General features: G+C 38.3%; 1 protein-coding gene across 1 annotated transcript in view; it reads right to left on the reverse strand.

Moving 5' to 3' along the window:
- The window catches only part of LOC131955084 (PR domain zinc finger protein 1-like), a 47,294-nt gene that overhangs the window by 11,285 nt on the left and 17,674 nt on the right, over positions 1-18,335 (reverse strand). The window contains exons 3-4 of the mRNA XM_059319042.1: positions 5,700-5,819; positions 2,676-2,916 (exon numbers count right to left, since the gene is read on the reverse strand). Coding sequence (XP_059175025.1) covers positions 2,676-2,916; positions 5,700-5,819 — 361 coding nt within the window. The remainder of the gene's footprint in view (positions 1-2,675; positions 2,917-5,699; positions 5,820-18,335) is intronic.

Here is an 18,335-nt window from a genome sequence, read left to right on the forward strand (position 1 = left end):
CGTAAATTACTACTTCCAGTCAACGGAAATTACTCAAAATTTAACAGAAGGTAGAGAATTAGATCTTTTACTTACATGTGAAATTTCATTTATCTATCTGAAATAGTACTCAAGTTATAGGCTTTTGAAAAATTCAAAGTAGGAAAAGTACCACTTCCGGTTATCGGAAATCGCTCAAAAGTTGATACGGATCTACGATTTTGATAAAATACTTATATATGAAATTTCATCCACCTAGCTGTAACGGTACTCAAGTTATCGTGTTTACACACGGACAGACAGACAGACAGACAGACACACACACACACAGACATACGGACAAGATTGCAAAATTATGTTTTTCCGTATCAGTGAGGTGTAAAACGTCGAGATTTGTAAAAATCTCGATTTTTTTTTTTTGCACGATTACAATACTTTCTCTATACTACGTATATACGAGAAAGTAAAAACTCAGTTTTACAAATCTTTAAGATTTATATTTTTTTAAATAAAAGTTTAAAAAAAAAAATTAGATTTTGGTGCTAAAACTGACTTTAAAAAAAAGATTTCCCTGAATAAATCAACTTTTGTCGAGTTGTTGAATTATTTAAATTTAAATTTGATATTTACCTTATCTGCATTGAACATTTCGATTTGCTGTTAAAATTATCGCAAGTTTTGGCCTATAAAGGTAACTGTGTCTTCATTATGCCTATATCATAGTCTTTCTCTCCATATATATATATATATATATATATATATATATATATATATATATATATATATATATATATATATATATATATATATATATGAGCACAGATTTTTATCACGTATCAAGTAAGGGATATCACTTTCCCAATTTTGGTGTCGCACACATTACGTCCCTTACTGAATGCTTTACTGGAACGATTTTGCAGTTATCAGCAGAATGTTATTTCAATTTTCAATGTGTGTTTTGTGTGGGAGAGGTGTGTGAGAGGTGACTGATATGTGTGTGGGTTGTAGGGGTGCTATGGGGGAATTGGTTGAAAAAAAACTATTTTTAAATTTTAAAAATGTTTAATCAAATAAAATATCATTTTACAAAGTGTCACATTAATTGGGAACGTGTATGACATTAAAACCTCATTATCGAGGACGGGGGGGGGGGGGGGGGGTTGCTGTGGTTATGTCATAGCTTATGGAATGTACGTCAGAAACCGACACCGACACCACGACCTGGTGGTCAGGCAAGCGGAACGTCGTTGACGCCAGTTACGGGTAGTGCCCCCCCCCCTCCCTTTTCATGGTTGTATGGTTAGATCTGTATCATGGCAATCATCTCGCCACATAAATGTGCTACTGTTATTTTCTTGGCTGGGTGTATTAGGCTAGATACACCAGCCACTGTCTGCTGAGTTTAAAAGGATATCTCTTTGTCTGCCTTTCGCTTTTTTGTATTTTGAAGAATTTGTGGAGAAGAGATTCTTGAAACAGAATATTTTGTATATTGACAATTTTGTTGAGAAGAAATTCTTGAAATATAGAATTTTTTGTATATTGAAGATTTTGTTGAGAACGAATTTTTGAAGCATGGTATATTTGAATATTTGTATATTGAAGACTTTGTGTAGAAGAGATTCTTGAAGGATGGAATACTTTTTTATGTTAAAGAATTGGTATCGAAGATGTTCACGAAAAGGGGAATATATTTTGTTAATAGTCTTCAAACGGGTAGTTTTAGTATCATGAAAATTAAAGACAATTACAGGTACATGTGGACGTTTCGACCCAAGGTCTTCGTCAGCACAAATAGCGTGGTTAAAGTCTAGACAAAAATGACAGTAGCGTCATCTTGGAGTAAGCTCAAAAGTGAAAACAAGTCTTGTCTGAAGGCAAAGGTATTTAAAGAAGAGACGCGTTTTAATGGGATCTCTTCCTTTCTTGATAGCATTTTCAAACCAAGAGTTGAAGCGTTACAATTGTATCTTATGCGGTCATTACACGATCATTACACGGTCATTACACGGTTATTACACGTTCATTATACGGTCTTTACACGGTAATTAAACTAGCATGTCTGATGTTTAATAGGAAAAAAGCGTGCTCGTACGTGAGAGCGTATGACTCCTAACTCCAAAAGTTCTCTCTAGGAGAGAAAACTCCGAAATAAAACAAAAGCTGCCTTGCAGATTGTTCTGAGTGAAAGTAAATCCAGAAGGAAAGCAGGCTGAATTCGGAGTCAAAGGGCTATATATATATAGCCCATAACATTTTCACTCCTAATTATGTTTACAAGAAAAGGAAATATCCTACAATATTACAATTAAGAACGAAGAAGAAGAAGAAAAAAAGTAAAAAAATTATAATGAAATAAAAATCCAAGAATTAAAAACGAAGAAGAAGAAGAAAAAAAATAAAAAAAATAAAAATGATAGTGGAAGAATTAAGAACGAAGAAGAAGGGAAAAAGTAAAATAAAAATGATAATAATATAAAAAAACAAAGAATTAAGAACGAAGAAGAAGAAGAAAAAAAATAAAAATAAAAAAAATTATAATGAAATAAAAATCCAAGAATTAAGAACGAAAAAGAACGAAAAAAAGTAAAAAAAAAATGATAATGATATAAAAATCCAAGAATTAAGAACGAATAAGAAGAAGAAAAAAAAAGTATATAAAAAAATGAAATAAAAATCCCAGAATTGTGACTTACATTTCTCCGCTACTGAAGGCGAACTCTTCAGCCTGTCCGAATACTCCAGCGAGAACCAGAAAAGTAGTTCCGTGTTGGGCTGAATGGGGCGCACGGTGTAGAAGTAGATGTGGGCGCCGTGCTGGCAGGCGATGACGTTCTGCTCCTGCTCCGAGGGCGCCAGGTTCATGAAGTGCTGCCAGCTACAGCGGTCAGGGTCGGTGATCTGTACCACGTGGTCTAGGGCGCCATCTTTGTAGATCTGGGAATGGGAGACAGATCATGTGGCTTTATTATTTTTTTATTATTTTTTTCTTTTAATATAGACCGTGTATATTATTTATTATTAAACGAGCCGACCCGCGGCGTATCATACGCCGCTATTTAGTTGTTTTTTCAACTTTTCAGTAATTCATAATTTGTGATTTCGACAGTACCAATGCTGCCACTGAAAATATTTGCTTTAAAACACTAAAACCCTCCTTTCCCCCAACCCCTGCCCCATCCCCTCGTGAAAGCAGCCTCCTCTTAGTTACCTCCCCTTAGTTAAAATCGTTTCAAACTAAATTATCGGTCCCTAATAGCCGTCACTAAACCCGTCTTTACGGTTTGTAAACATTTAGCGTGAACCACAGCTCACCAGACCATGTGAGAGAGGGGGGGGGGGGTGGTAGCGATAGAGAGGAAGAGAGGGGACTGCAAGGAGAATTATATATATAGATATTAAAGATATGAAGGGACATCAATTTGATATATTGTGATATATGGGTTATGAATAGTGTAAAGCAGTGGTTCGTTACCCTGGGTTCAATCGAACCCCAGGGGTTCGGTGAGCCAATCTCGGGTGTTCGGCGGAAATGGGGTGTAAGGGGTGCAATCCATACCGGGTGACATCATTTGGGGGTGACACCAAATGAAGCTGTACTATTTACTTTTGAAAATATGTTTTATTCGGATAGATAATAAAATAATAACACGGTAGGGTGAAAGGGTGACACCAAAATGAAAAAGAAAAAAAAATTGTTGGATGGGGTGGGGTGAGACCCCTAAAAACGCACGGAGTGACACCCGACCGCATGACGCCACAAGACTGGCCATCTATGTAGATATTATATAACGTTATACAGAATAGCGGGTTAGTAAAAATGTTGTATTAGTATATAATAACAAGCATTACCAATTAAAAATACTTTCTTAGATGATGCAGAATCCATTTTAGAAATTACATCAATTCACTTTATTTCATTTTTTAAAAAACATCCGTGTCTTCTGTACAACCAAATTGAACTATTCAAAACGTGTGTAATAAATAATTAGATTTTATTCAATTTTCACTTTTAAAAGACATTTTTTAAAGGGCAGGTGCGCCTCGTTTCTTGAAATAAATGAGTTTTCGAAAAAATTATTAATAGACACAAACACATACACAATCTTTGGTAAAGAAATGGTAAAAAAGTTAGGATAAAATTGAAAATGTTTTTACAATTATGATTTATCCAGAGGTCTTATCAGAGGTGAATTAAAACGTTTCACTTTTTGTGAATCTTCAAAGTGCCGACATTTTTTTTCCCAGTGATGGGTTCAGCGAAGTAATTCATCCGAAAATATTTCTAATTTGAGTGTATTTTTTATGAGTTTAACGAAATAATTCGTCTGAAAATATTTTAATTTTGAGTGTTTATTTAAAAAAAATGAAGTTAACGAATTAATTCATCCGATATTTCTAATTTGAGACGAGAATGGGTTTTTTTTTATTTTTGTTTAATCTAGACTTCTTTTAAACAAAGTGGTACTGATTTATAAATTCGCGATTTCAGTATCTGACTTTTCTCTTGTCTATGGTGTTTGAGCATTTTTTTTTTTTTTACAATTAATGCAAAAATAAATGATATACACTAGAGTTAAAGATTACTTTTGAATATTTAAGATACTTCTTGACTATATTTCTGCATCCGGGTCAGTAAACACTAAAAATCTAGGAATCTCTTCTAAAGAAAGTAATAGGACATTTTCAAATTCATCAATATGATAAGTTCGTCAGTACATCAGGGCTGCTCACTGCTCAATCTTTTGTCGAGAAAATAATAACCAAGCAGTTTTTTTTTTCGTTTTTTTTCCTTAGTTTAAATACATTTTCTTTCTTTTGATAACGTATCCTTTTGGGTTAAAAAAAAAACCCCACCGACATCTGAATTGTATAAGGCTTTCTATTGCTGTGAAAAGCTTAAAGCCGTTTGTATAATTTGTAAAACCGTTTACTTTTATACATGTGCTATTGACATTTTGTATGTTTTTTTTTTTAATTTGGCGGAAGGTTAAAAGAAATGCAACACGGTTTGGTTAACCCATAATAAACCGTTTGAGAGTCAGTGGTATGGGAGTCACTAGGGGGTCTTTGTGACTCCACTACAAGTGGGTACAGCTCAATACTGAAATACGTAACCGGTGGGCACGTCTAAACTTTTGTCTGGCATTACACTTGATGACACAGATCTAGTTCAAGTTCGCACGACGCTTGATTCGTTCATACGGAACGTGACCCATTGCGTTTGTCAACGTGATCTAAACACGTGTAACTGTAAACAGGACTTAGACAGACGTCATAGACAGTATGACAAACACATGTCGTGGACAAAATAAACTAAACGCACGACTTAGTCAACCTGACCTCAAATCGTGTGAGTGTGACCTTGACACACGCCAGGAACAACATAGCCGTAACACATCTTCATGTGAGTATGACCTAAACACATGTCAATATTACCTACACATTTTAATATGACGTAAAAACACTTGTCAATAGGATCTAAACACATGTCAATATTACCTAAACATGTCAATATGAACTAAACACACATCAATATGACCTAACACACGTCAATATGACTTTTAAACACATGTCAATATGACCTAAACACATCAATAGGACCTAAACACACGTCAATATGACATTAAAACACATGTCAATATGACCTAAAACACGTCCATGAGACCTGTACATTTCGCCTATCGTTCTATAGAGATCACGTGACACCGTATCCTTACCTGCCAATGAAACTTGGGATGGAACTTGTCCACCTGTACAGATGGTCCCACCTTCTCCCCCACCAGGGGTCCGAACCTCGTCCCCCGGGGGATATGATCCGAGCTCCACACACCGACAGTCTGTTAAACAAAAAATAAATAAAACACTGTGACTGTTTTTGTTGACAAAATCAAATGAACTGTTGTTATACATTTGTTGTTTTTTTGAAAATACGTTTTTTTTATACGTTTCTGTCCTTTGTTTTGAGTCACAAGGTTTAGATCTAGTCGTTTTAAGACGAATCCTGGTTAAATAAGGAACTGAAATGCTGCTATAATAAAGAGAGGCGTGTCGAGAAAGCCATGGTTGGAAACAGATTTCAGTTGGAGCAGGTGAAGTAGAACAGTTGTAGAACTAAGGTCAGCAGATCTTGAACTTCCGTCTGTGACTACCTAGCTCAGACGGGTACATTATTTGACGGGGTCTGTTTGGGGGTGTGTGGGTAGGGGTGGGGGTTTATAGCGGCTATACATTAGAACTGACCACACTAGCATTTTATCACCTCATGACAGGGGAGGTTACCTTCCCTCTATCACACTCAGTAGGGGGGGGCGTGGTCAGTGTGTTCTAGACAACTCTACCCCCCCCCACCCACACACAAACACACCTTCTGATTTCGCAACAGAAGCAACTATATTCTAGCTCCTGGACTACATACGTTGTTATCAAACATTTGAAATTAAAAAAAAATTCTTCTGTATTTGTTTTCAATTTGTCTATTAATAGTAAAAGTACATTAAATATATAACTCTAATCTCCCCCCCCCCCCCCACACACACACTCAGCTTAAGAAGCATGACGTGTTCTAAAAATAGTTATGTGCGGACAATTCGATCTGATAAAGTTTCGTGAAGACAAAGACTAGATCTAGTTTAAAACAAAAAAAAAATTGGAGCAGAAATATGAGGGGTTGGGGAGGGACGGGGACGGGGGACGGGGGGAAGGTAGACAACCACACGCAAGATGTCAAAGAAAACAAAGTGATACAAAGACAAGAATTCACCACGAAAAAAGTGGCGTATTAAATTTAATACCTGTATAAAAATAACACCGCAATGATGACAGTAGGTATCTTTTTAATCTACTTTTTGTCTGGGTTTTTTTTTTTAATACGTCGACAAATCACAGGGAACATTTTCTTTAAAAAAAAAATAAAAAAAAAAAAAAAAAAGAAACACACAGCAATTGGGAAGACAAGGAAACTGTATTGAAAACTATTCTTCTTCTTTAAGAAAAAAAAAATAAAAAAAAAAATATTTGGAAACCAAGAGAAACATGGAGACGCAATTCTCCTCACTTGAGACGTACTCGATATCTCACTCCCCTCACCTCCATTCTCCCCTCTCCCTTCTCACCTGTCGTACTCTTATTATAAAAAAAAAAATGACGCTTTCTTTTCTAAACTCGAGTATACATTTTTATATATACCGTGTCACAGCAAAGATCACGTGTTTAGAGGGGGGGGGGGGGGCGTGGGTCATGTGACCGGGATATGATACGGTAAGTTTCACCTCCATTGTTATACGGGCTTATGAAAGAGATATTTTTGTTTTCGAGGCTGGCTATAAAAATAGATACAGTTTCGCTGTCATAAATAGAGTCGCCCAAAGTGTCTTTGTGTGTGCCTGGATGTCACCGCGGACGGGAAAAGTAATCCAGGAGTATGGATATAACGTGAAACATCCAATGGGGAATCGGATATCTAATTAGGTTGTCTGTTGCTTGAAGTGAATCAGATTAGGTGTTGATAACTGTAATTGGAATTACGTTTGTAATTTATTTTATTTTATTTTTATGATTTTGTTTTGTTTATTTTGCATGTTTTTTTAAATAGTGAATATTTCATTGTTTAAATTGAAAACATTTTGCACCAACATAACCTCAGATCCTAATAGGCCTAAACATTCTAGGGGCTCTTCGTTTTTTTTTTTTTTTTTTTTTTTTTTTTTTTTTTTTTTTTTTTTTTTTTGCTCCGGATAGAGTAGAGGAACACATTTGCTCAATGTTCAAAAAGTGAAATTAAATCAAATCTGTAAAATAAAAAATTAGTTAGTTTTAAAGTTTTCTCGCCCCCTCCTCCTCCAGTCACAGTGTTAACCTATTGTCATTTCTACCGTTGACCCCTGCACTCAACCTATTTTAACCGTACGCTATTTCTTCTAATGATCACTACACGCCCCCCCCCCCTCATCGCCGTGCTAAACTAACGCCATTTCTAACGTTGACCCACGCACGTCCACCCTCCCCCCCCCGTTTTAACCAAACGCCATTTCTACCGTTGACCCCCGCACGTCCACCCCCCCCCCCCGTATTAACCAAACGCCATTTCTACAGTTGACCCTGCACGCCCTCCCCCTAATATTCACCTAACGCCATTTCTACCGTCGACCCCTACATACACCCCCAATATTCACCTAACGCCATTTCTACCGTTGACCCCCCGCACTCCGCCCCCCTAGTCTAACCAAACACCAGTGAATCAAACCATTCCATCAATGAACCCTTTACAACCCTGATCTGTTTGATCACAATTTCTCCCCTCAATACAACTTGCTTTCTCTCCACGCATGCGCGCACTGTGCACACCACTCCACGCATTGAACAAACTACGTGTATAGTCCGCCCCGGGCGGGGTACGGCTGTTCATAAAAAAAGCTCCGAACTTTACTATTTTTTATATATTTCACCTCCCTTGAATCAAGTTCTCGCTTTAGTTTCGACGAGATTTTTCGAGATCTCGTTATGGTTGTGAAAACGAGAGTGCGGGCACTAAGCAAGCGTGACGAACGGGTTCTCTTTTCTTTGGTGGTTCTGCTGTGGTCGATGGTGTGGTTCCGCCGACATGGTTACGATGATTTGCGAACGATAATTGAATTTACCACTTTTGTTGGCTTGTTTCTTTCACAGATTTACTTCGCCCGAGTCAAGAGAGCAGGCCCCGGGGCGTCCCCCGCCACCCCCTCTCGACGCCATCCTTTTTTTTTTTGTTATTCGACTGTTATTTACTTTATTGAAAACCATTGATGTTTTAGGAATTTTTTTTTTTTTTTTTTTTTTTTTTTTTTGCAGTAGAATTGACCCTGGGTGCTTTTTGATTTTGCTACTTATCAAAGTTTAAGAAAATAAAGATGATTACGACGCTAAAGGGGACGAATTTGAAAGCGGGAGATAACTATAAAAAAAGTAGAATCAGGGGCGTTAAGGTGATTGTGTTTAAAACTACCCCAGTGGGTCATAGCGATGTTGGGATTTGTTCTGCTCACCGCCGCCTTGCAAAAGATGGGACGGCTATCAACGTGCACCTGATAACTGACAACGTCGCAGAACGGGGCGAAAATTGTCTGAGGTCTCACAAGGAAGGGGGGGGGGGGCTCAAATAATACATTTTACGCCCCTCTCGATAACTGTAATAGTGTTAGTTTCAATCTTGTTCGACGTAAACACACACTTCACCGCAGTCACAACGGGCGTAGCTACAGCCGCTGATAACAAGACGCTTTTCTTGAAAACGTTTAGAATAAGACGGTGCTTAAACCCGTCTTCTCTACGGGACTCCGGCTTATAGTTCATCTCCGCAACACTATGTATGTATATATATATATATATATATATATATATATATATATATATATATATATATATATATATATATATATATATATATATATAGTATACCCATTGATCTATATTTATGCATCTATACATAGGCCTATATTTAATCATATATATTTTTTGGCTAATATATACATAGATACAGACCAATATGTATATGTATATATATATATATATATATATATATATATATATATATATATATATATATATATATATATATATATATGTCGCCAATAGCTCAGATTATATATACATATATAGAGATATTGCAAAATATGAGTATATCCTGTGTTGCCGGAAGCTGTTAGCGGCTTACATCACTTGCCTGTCCACATGGAGCCCCAAGTGTATTGCGTCTGGTGACTCCAAGTACAATTGCTTGCCGACTCCACGACTCATCTTCAGACATGGGGATCTGAAATTAATCCGATGCTCTCCTGCCCCCTCCCTGAAAATTCTCCTTACACCCCACTTCCTTTCTCCACTCCCTAGCTCTTCAACAGCAAAGTCCTTGTCCCTAGACATGATCGTTAACGAATATACTTTGTTACCCGAAAGTTTCAAACAAAGTGGCCAGGTACTCACGCACATTTTTTTAGGCACTCTGGCGACAAAGCGGCGCATGCGAGGACAAACGCACCGCGAAAAGAAAATTACAAAAAAAAGTGGAGACAACCGCAAAAGTGGAATAAAAAAAAACTTGCAGACAAGTCCCGTAATCCAGAATCTGCTGATAAAGGGAGACAACTTATTCCTCAAGTTAGCGAGGTATTAGTGTAGCAAGAGAACGCCCACAAAAAAATAACAAAACAACGACTCAAAAAAGCGAGCTGTAAGGGACGTCAACTGAGAAGCGAGAGATAGATAGAGACGAGAGTTACGGGCCTTACAATGAACGAAAGTTAAAGGGCAGATGTTTCTCTTACTCGTGTAACTTTTTTTTTTATTGATACACGTTAATTTTTTATACCGTTCGATACGCTAGAGGAGACAGGGTTTTAAGTAACACGGAGGGGGCTTTTTTATTTTTTAATTTAAAAAACAAAAGGTGTTTTTTTTTCGTTTTTTTTTTAACAGACGGGACGAAACGCTAAGCTTAGCTGCTATCTCTTATTCCATCAATGTATTCATCTCCGTTGTACCACCTTTGTATTGCTGAAACCTGTATCAGATTGTAATGCTGGGTACCCAATAGGGCTGAGTGAGCTTACGATTCGTAGTCTAAAACTGAAAAAATCATTGTTGTTGCTTTATTGCGAAGATGGCCCCGATACCATCCTAACCTTAACTACTAGTTGTACTACGTATAGTTTGACTGTTTAAAAAATACGTATTGTAGGTAATGAATACAAATTTACGACATTTTAACTAACCGTAAAAGGGAAAATATACATGAGAGAACTGTGTCAAGAGTAGCTTTAGAAAAAATGTAAAAAAAAAACTTAAGGATATAAGGATGATACATCCCCTATCTTTTCCAATAGCCGGCCACTTAGTGTCCTAAAAAAAGGTATGAAAACTCAGAGAGGATCTGTAATCTAATAAAACGTATCTTTTTTTTAAACCCCCGCCTTTGAACTTGAACTTCCACGATAGGAATCTCTCCTTTCGCTTTTAAATGCTCGGACAAAAAATAAAGAGTTCGACGTCCACCGTTCTTATGAACCACTCACCGCGTAGCCTTTGCGGCTCTTGGAGCTAAATCTCAGAGCTAAATTATCTTTCATAAAACGAACTCAGGGGTAGGATAACTCAGGTGTGTCGAGGTGCTGGGGTCTAGGGTGTACGCCTCAGAGAGAGATGATACAGAGAGATAGACCGGGGGCGCCGAGGGGTAAATCTTAAGATAGCATTGAGAGCGAGAGGCGAGGAGAAGGGAACGGGGCGGGGGGCCAATTGAAGAACATCGCGATAGTTTAGAATTAGAGAAATTCAGCGCGTAATTAGAAAAAAAAATATATATACGGGTGTACTTAATTCACATTTGTGGTTCATAACTTTCTTTGAATTTAGGAAGCGTGGGCTAAGTGTTCGGTGGTGGAGTAAAGAGATAAGCTGGGTGGATGAGGTGGATGTGAGGGGTGGATGGGGGTAGTGGTCCGAAGTGTTACGGGTGAAGAGATAGCTGGTAGCTTTAGAAAGTTGTAGCTATTTCATCTGTCGAAATTTATCTTTATGTATATATATATATATATATATATATATATATATATATATATATATATATATATATATATATATATATATATATATATATATATATATATATATATATATATAAAATTTTAAATGAACTGAAAGAACTGAGCGAGGTTTAAGTTTTAATGGTCAATTTAATGTCTAACTAGATTGAAAATCAGATAATCTTGCGTTGTCGTTGGGAAGTAGCCTATCTGGAAAGTTTTGAAAAAAAAATCGCTGAATTAAAAATTTGAGTTACGAGAATTGGTAACAAAGACCGACAGTGAGACCAACGAAATTTAAAAAAAAAAAAAGCTTATAAAAATGGAGTTGAATGAAAAATGTGTTTTGTTACAAATTCGAAATAATACACGGTAGTTAATGCCCTTGTCTGTTATTTAAATTAATTCTCTGCAGTTAAGTCCCCTGCTTGGTGCGGTAACGGGTTATGATGCGGACTTCACAGAGGGATGATTGGGTAAAAAAAAATAAAACATCACACCGGCAACCATCACAGACAGGCTAATCCTATCATGGGCGCTGGTAAGAGCAGATCGGGAATTCCCGTTGTTGTCTTGTTTTGTTTTCGCTTTGCCCTCCCATTGCGCGCCGGCCAGTATAGCGGTACTTGTAGAGGTTTCATTGTTAAAAAAGATAAAAAAATAAAATAAATTATGTTAATATAAGTCTGGCAGCTGCCAGAGTGTAGGATTCTTCAAATCCTTGAAAATGTTATGCATAATGCTACATCTGGGTTGTGGGTTATGAGTAAGATCAACTGTAATTATAATTATTATTTTGATTACGTTGAGGATTAAGGTTTTGGGTGTTGTTTTTTTATGTTTAAGGCTGACCTAGTGTTGGCAGTGTTTCTTTCAGGCTTTTCTTGGGATTTGGGGGGAGGGGTTGGGGGGGGGGGTCTGCCTACAGCCCACATACACTTCCAAAATAATAGTTGTAGAGAGCTGAACTGCTAACCCGTAAGTCTCGAGTTTGAATCCGGGTCCAACTCAATAGACCGTACCTGAGTCCACTCAGCTCTAATGGGTACCTAACTCATGTTAGGGTAAGTAAAGGCGGCTGGGCTTAGTGCTGACCACACTATCCCATTATATGCCGAGGTAAAAAAAACTAAAACAAGTGAACTCTACTTCACTTGCCTCGTAGACCGTCAGGTTTGAAAGGGAACTTTACTTACAAATACTCGCCCCCCCCCCATAAGTATCATATTCCCCCTCCCCGGAAAGAAATCTAAAAAAAAATAAAACTAGAAAAAAAAAACGCAGTTATCTTTTGGTATTTGGATATAGCTGAATTACTACGGACTATGTATAAAGAGCGTCCTCAAGTCCTCCCAGATCTCAAGGGTAACTTACACAAGTTCTTAAAAAAGAAAGGCGACTGGTCATTGAACTGACCACACAATCCCTTCAGATGCCGAGGTCACCGTGACACAACTCTACTACATCTACCCTATTTACAGTGTATCTGTTCTTAACCTAAATGTAAAAGTCGAAGTCAAAGCTTTATTTTTAAAAACAAAACATAGGTCTTCACTACCATTGCGCGCGAAATTCATAACTTCTGAACAATCTTCCTTTTCTAAAACCAAGTTCTCTTTATCTTTCTACCCTGCTCTTTCTTCCATTCCGATCTTCAAAGTGTTTGAAAGAAAAGTGGGCTTTCACTAACACGTATTTGGCCTTTTCCCGCCAAGATTTGCTTCCCTTCACAAGCCTCTTAAGCCCACTTAATGTCCAGATCCTACTGGGTTATCTCCCTGCGGTTATCGTCATATTTTCAAAATGTCTGATACGGTGTTTTTTTTTTCACTTCCGGCGTACAGATGCATCTGCCGAACGGCGTTCCACTTGTATGCCATGTGCTCTCCCATCAATGGGAACGAGGGTTGTTAAATTCGCGACTTCAGAGAGAGATATAGAGAGGGTGGGGGGACGGGGAAAGAGAAATTGCAGATGAATTCACTAAAATGCTTAAAACGTACCCCTGTACATTTTATGCGACTTTAAGTACATTTAAAAAAAAATAATACCGCAAGTTAAGTTTTTAATGTCCCTCTCGGTTTCTAATGAAATACGAGTTTTTGATGTTTCGATGAGATACGAGTTTTAGATATTTAATTGAAATAGGAGGTTTTTGATGTTTCATTGAAATACGAGTTTTTGATGTTTCATTGAAATACGAGTTTTTGATGTTTCATTGAAATACGAGTTTTTGATGTTTCAATGAAATACGAGTGTTGATGTTTCAATCAAATACGAGTGTTGATGATTTAATGAGATACGAGTTTTTTTGAAGTTTCAACGAGATACGATTTTTTGATGTTTCAATGAAATACTAGATGCGGATGTTCAGACTTTATAGAGAAAAAACTACTCAGTTGTTGCCACATAAATTGAAACAGATCTTAACTCTCGTAATTATCCGCCTAATTAAGTTGTTACAATTTATTGAAAACTACGACAAACTAAATATTCAATCTAAAAAAAAAAGTTTTATTAAAAAGTGTACGTTAGTTTCGAAGTTTTGCACCATTAGATAAGACACATGGACGGGGGCGTTTGGCTATGTTTGGTGCAGTTTTATCTGGCAATCAGGAAATCTTAACCAACCCTTGTGCGGCGACGAGTATTCGTTAAGAGGATATGAAAGGGCAGGCAAAAGCTGCACAACTTTCTTGACTAACTTCCGGTTTGCGCCTTCATTAAAAACATTTTTTAATGGGGTGGTGTGGGGGGGGGGAGGGACTCAGAACAAAAAGTTCACAATACTAATTGATGTAATATGAAGTATTACATATTGAAAGATGGAATAGACGGATGCATTTTAATTTTTTAACGGGTGTAGAGTCATTTAGATTTATAACAAATTTAAGTATTTTACAATAGCTTAGGACTGACGTCATTAGGCTGGGTGTCATCCGGTCGACCCCCACCCACGTTCAACGGTTTTACATTTTTCGTTTGGTGTCAGCCCGCCATCTACTATTTTAATTGAATAAAACTTTGTCGTGACAGTAACTCTGATGATCTTTCTATTCAGTGTCATCCCCGACCCTAAATAACCCCCCATCGGATGCGAACCACATACCGCCCAGCGACACTACTATACCATTGGTTGTCACATTTTTTCATATGTACTTCGTGCTCCGCCAAAAAAAAAAAAAACAACCCAAAAAAAATCTCAATTTTTTTTTTGCACGATTACAAGACTTTCTCTATACTTCGTATATACGAGAAAGTAAAAATCACTTAATTAACTAAACTCACGGAAGCTAATTAATAATAAAAACAGAGCCCTGTTATGATTTTCTTATAAAATAAAAATGATAGTGAAATAGGCCTACAGTAGCAGCCGATCATACAATGATTATTAAGTTCTGGTCAGATCATATAATAAGGGGAACATAAATAAACAAAAAGTTATACAATACAACTTATCCAACACAGTAAGGGCGTTGATATTTTTTGTTTGGTTTTGTTTTGTTTTAAAAATAAAAATTGTGTGGGTTTTTTCATCGTCCTAAAAAAGCAAAAAAAAAAAAAGTTGTCGGAACAAAGGAAACGGGTGGGTGTGAGGTATTGAGGGGGAGGGAGGGGTGGGGGTGGAAAGGGGGGGGGGAGATACAGTGCTTTAACAAGCCCGAGACAAACAGAAAAACAAGCAATTCAAAAACCCAAATTGGATTAGCCGCATAAAACAAAAATACGAAACAAAACAAAACAAAACGTCAGAGGCGGAACACCCAGTTTCTGAGCCGGTTGGGTGTGGGCTATCTTATCACGGTGGCTTAGTCTCTCAGCTCCATACCGTCTAGCCTCACCCTCAAGTGATTCAGCCCTCACCCCCGAGCGATTCTCACGTCACTTTTCGTCCCGTATCACAAGAAAAAGTCTTTCAACTGCAAGCGAGGGGATGTGTGTGTGGGGGTGGGGTGTGTATGTGGGGAGGGGGAGGAGGCTGAAACATACATATCGTCACCGAGTTTCTGATAACGGTTATGTTATTGTTTGTAAATTTCCCCCTTCATCAACCTCCCCCTCCCACACACAAACCTCCCTCCCCCTCAATCTGAAGCAGCCCAGTGCGTGTGATAGAACAATGCATTTAAACTGAGCCATTGTTTTCGCTACCCGACTTAACAGATAGCGAACCGGAGAAGTAGCCCAAACAACTTTAGGCTTTTTCCGCGGAAGCCGTAGACTACAGCTCCCGTGTAGCCAACAGCAGCTGAGAGCCGGAGGGGGGGGGGGGGTGAGGCTTAAGAGAAGGGCGTGTGGACAAGATATGGAACTTTCGAGAGGACGCCAGATACGGTATCTGTGGGGACAGTTCAACTTTCCGGTTCGGCGTCGGACATTTTTTTGTTGTTACAAGTTTAAGTGTTTCGCCATTACTGTCACCGGCGGTGGAGGATCGTTTTGCTTTTGTTTATTTTTATTTTTTTAAATGATAGAAGAAAACGTATGTCCTCAATAAAGAATACTAATAATAGTTATACATATTTCTTAATATTTAAGGATTTTTTTTGGTATATTAATGTGGCGTGGTGTGGTCTGTAGTTAGATCATTTTCCTGCTATCCTGAAAGTATCGATTAGGGATTTTTTTCTTAATATTTAAGGATTTTTTTTGGTATATTAATGTGGCGTGGTGTGGTCTGTAGTTAGATCATTTGCATGCTATCCTGAAAGTATCGATCAGGGATTGTTTTCAGACATTGTTCGTATAGGGGCGAAGGAACTTGAAACCAGTTTTTTTCTCCAGACTTTTTTCTCCGGGGGTGCACTTGAAATTTTAGGGGAGGGGGGGGGGGGGAGACACGACGACACTGTTAAAAGTATATATTTCCTATATAAATTCCATTTCGTTCGGGAGGGGGGTGGGCGGTAGACTTTCTTCCGCCCCCACCCCCCAAAGAGATGCCTGGAAGAAACTCGGCTGGAAACTTCCGATGGGTGGAGGGTGCGCACTTAAAATTTCCGGGGGCAGAGTGGACATCGGTATATATTTTTTATGTAAAATTGTAAACTTTTTTTATTCCGTCCAGGGAGAAAGGGAGGTAGACGGAAAGGGGGGGGGGGGTTACTGGGAGATGCCTGATACTGAAAGAAACTCTGGTATCGAGTTGAGATCACGTGCCTGAGTCCAGCCCGTTTCGATGGGAAGGCTCTATATCTCACGCAATGACTGATCGCACTATTCCATTATGTACCGAGGTTCACAAGAACAGATGAACTCTACTTCACCTACCATAATGGGCGCCAGGCTCCGTCTCTTGTGGACCTCATGATAGATTTCTACGATGTTTACTCTCACACGGTCTGCTGTTGTGGAGCCCCAATACGGATATAAGCAATGTTGCTTTGTCACATACCATTGTTGTCCCCCACCCCACCTTAAGACCCCCCCAACCTCTAAGACCCCCCCTCCTGTCCCTGTACATGAACCCCTTCAGACCCCTATATCAGTATTTCCAACATACCAAACTCTAACTTGGGAGGACAGGGTTGCACACGGAGCGAGAAAAATCTATTTAATAAGATTATCTAAGATCAACGGGATTAAAGGATTAAACGAGATTGGGGGAAAATAATATTATTTTTTCCACATTCCCTTTCTACCAGCCATGATTAATATCTGGGAGAAATTTTAAATTGAAAATTTAAGAAACCTCGGTAGCTGTGTGTGATTGTTTCCCTTCAGTGTTTACGAAGATAAAATTGAAACTAATGCTACACACACAAATTTATTGTTAAGGGGAGATAACTAAATATTACGATACGATATTCGAAGTAAGAATAAAAACATGTTGTTTATAAGATTTGATATTGTAGTATACATAAAAACTTTTTGTGGTAGTATATATCTAAGTTAAGACTTCAGAGTGAAGTTAATTAAACCGCAAATTGAATATTTTTGGCTTTTTGTGATAGTATATTTCAGAGAAAAGACCCCAGAGTGAACTTGAATTAAATCGTAAATATATTTGAAACTATCTAGAGTAATTTACTTTTTAGGTTGAACAATTGTGTCTCATAATTAGTCTCCCATCCATTTCAAGCCTCATCTGACCGAGTGTTCGAACTCAAGATTTAGCTTTACAATGCGCAAACCCGACCCGTCTACGTCGACTTCCATTGCTTCGTAAAAGTGGTACATATAAGTCAAGCTTATATTATTGTTATACCGCTATATAAAGTCATAACTGTATTGCCGAGAGACGCCAGTGTTATAAAGTCATAGCTGTATTGTCGAGAGACGCCAGTGTTACAGCCGCGTTTGTAGCAATAAGTCTATGTCAAGGCAGTACGGTCATGATACGCCGTTGCCATAGCTACATAGATATTGTACGTCCATGTGATTGCTGCCGTGCTATGCCATAGCTCCGCTGTTGTGATGCGTCCACGCCATAGCGGCGTTGGTGTGCTACACCTATGCGACACCGACCAGCGCATGCGCACCTGTTATATTGTGTTTTTTTTTTCGCCAGGTAGAAAGCGAAGCCGAGGTATAACATGACTGGGCAGACAACTCTAGATGACACCACGGGAGTTCTCTCTAATCTTTAAACAAAAATAAAATGTCTCCTACTCGAAGTTTGGAACCCCCCCCCCCCCCCCCCCCGACCCACAAACAAACCCCCATGATTTCCGAAGGTCTGTCCCTGAGTTCGACATTACCCCGACAACTTTAAGCCGACGGGTGTGAATTTATCAATCTCTGGAGATACCACTTGGGGCCGTCTCTTCTAACCCCCCCCCCTCCCCCACCCCCACC

This window comes from Physella acuta, unplaced genomic scaffold (assembly GCF_028476545.2).
Source record: "Physella acuta isolate Inbredline_101_S28 unplaced genomic scaffold, ASM2847654v3 ptg001053l, whole genome shotgun sequence".
Classification (NCBI taxonomy): Eukaryota; Metazoa; Mollusca; class Gastropoda; family Physidae; genus Physella; species Physella acuta.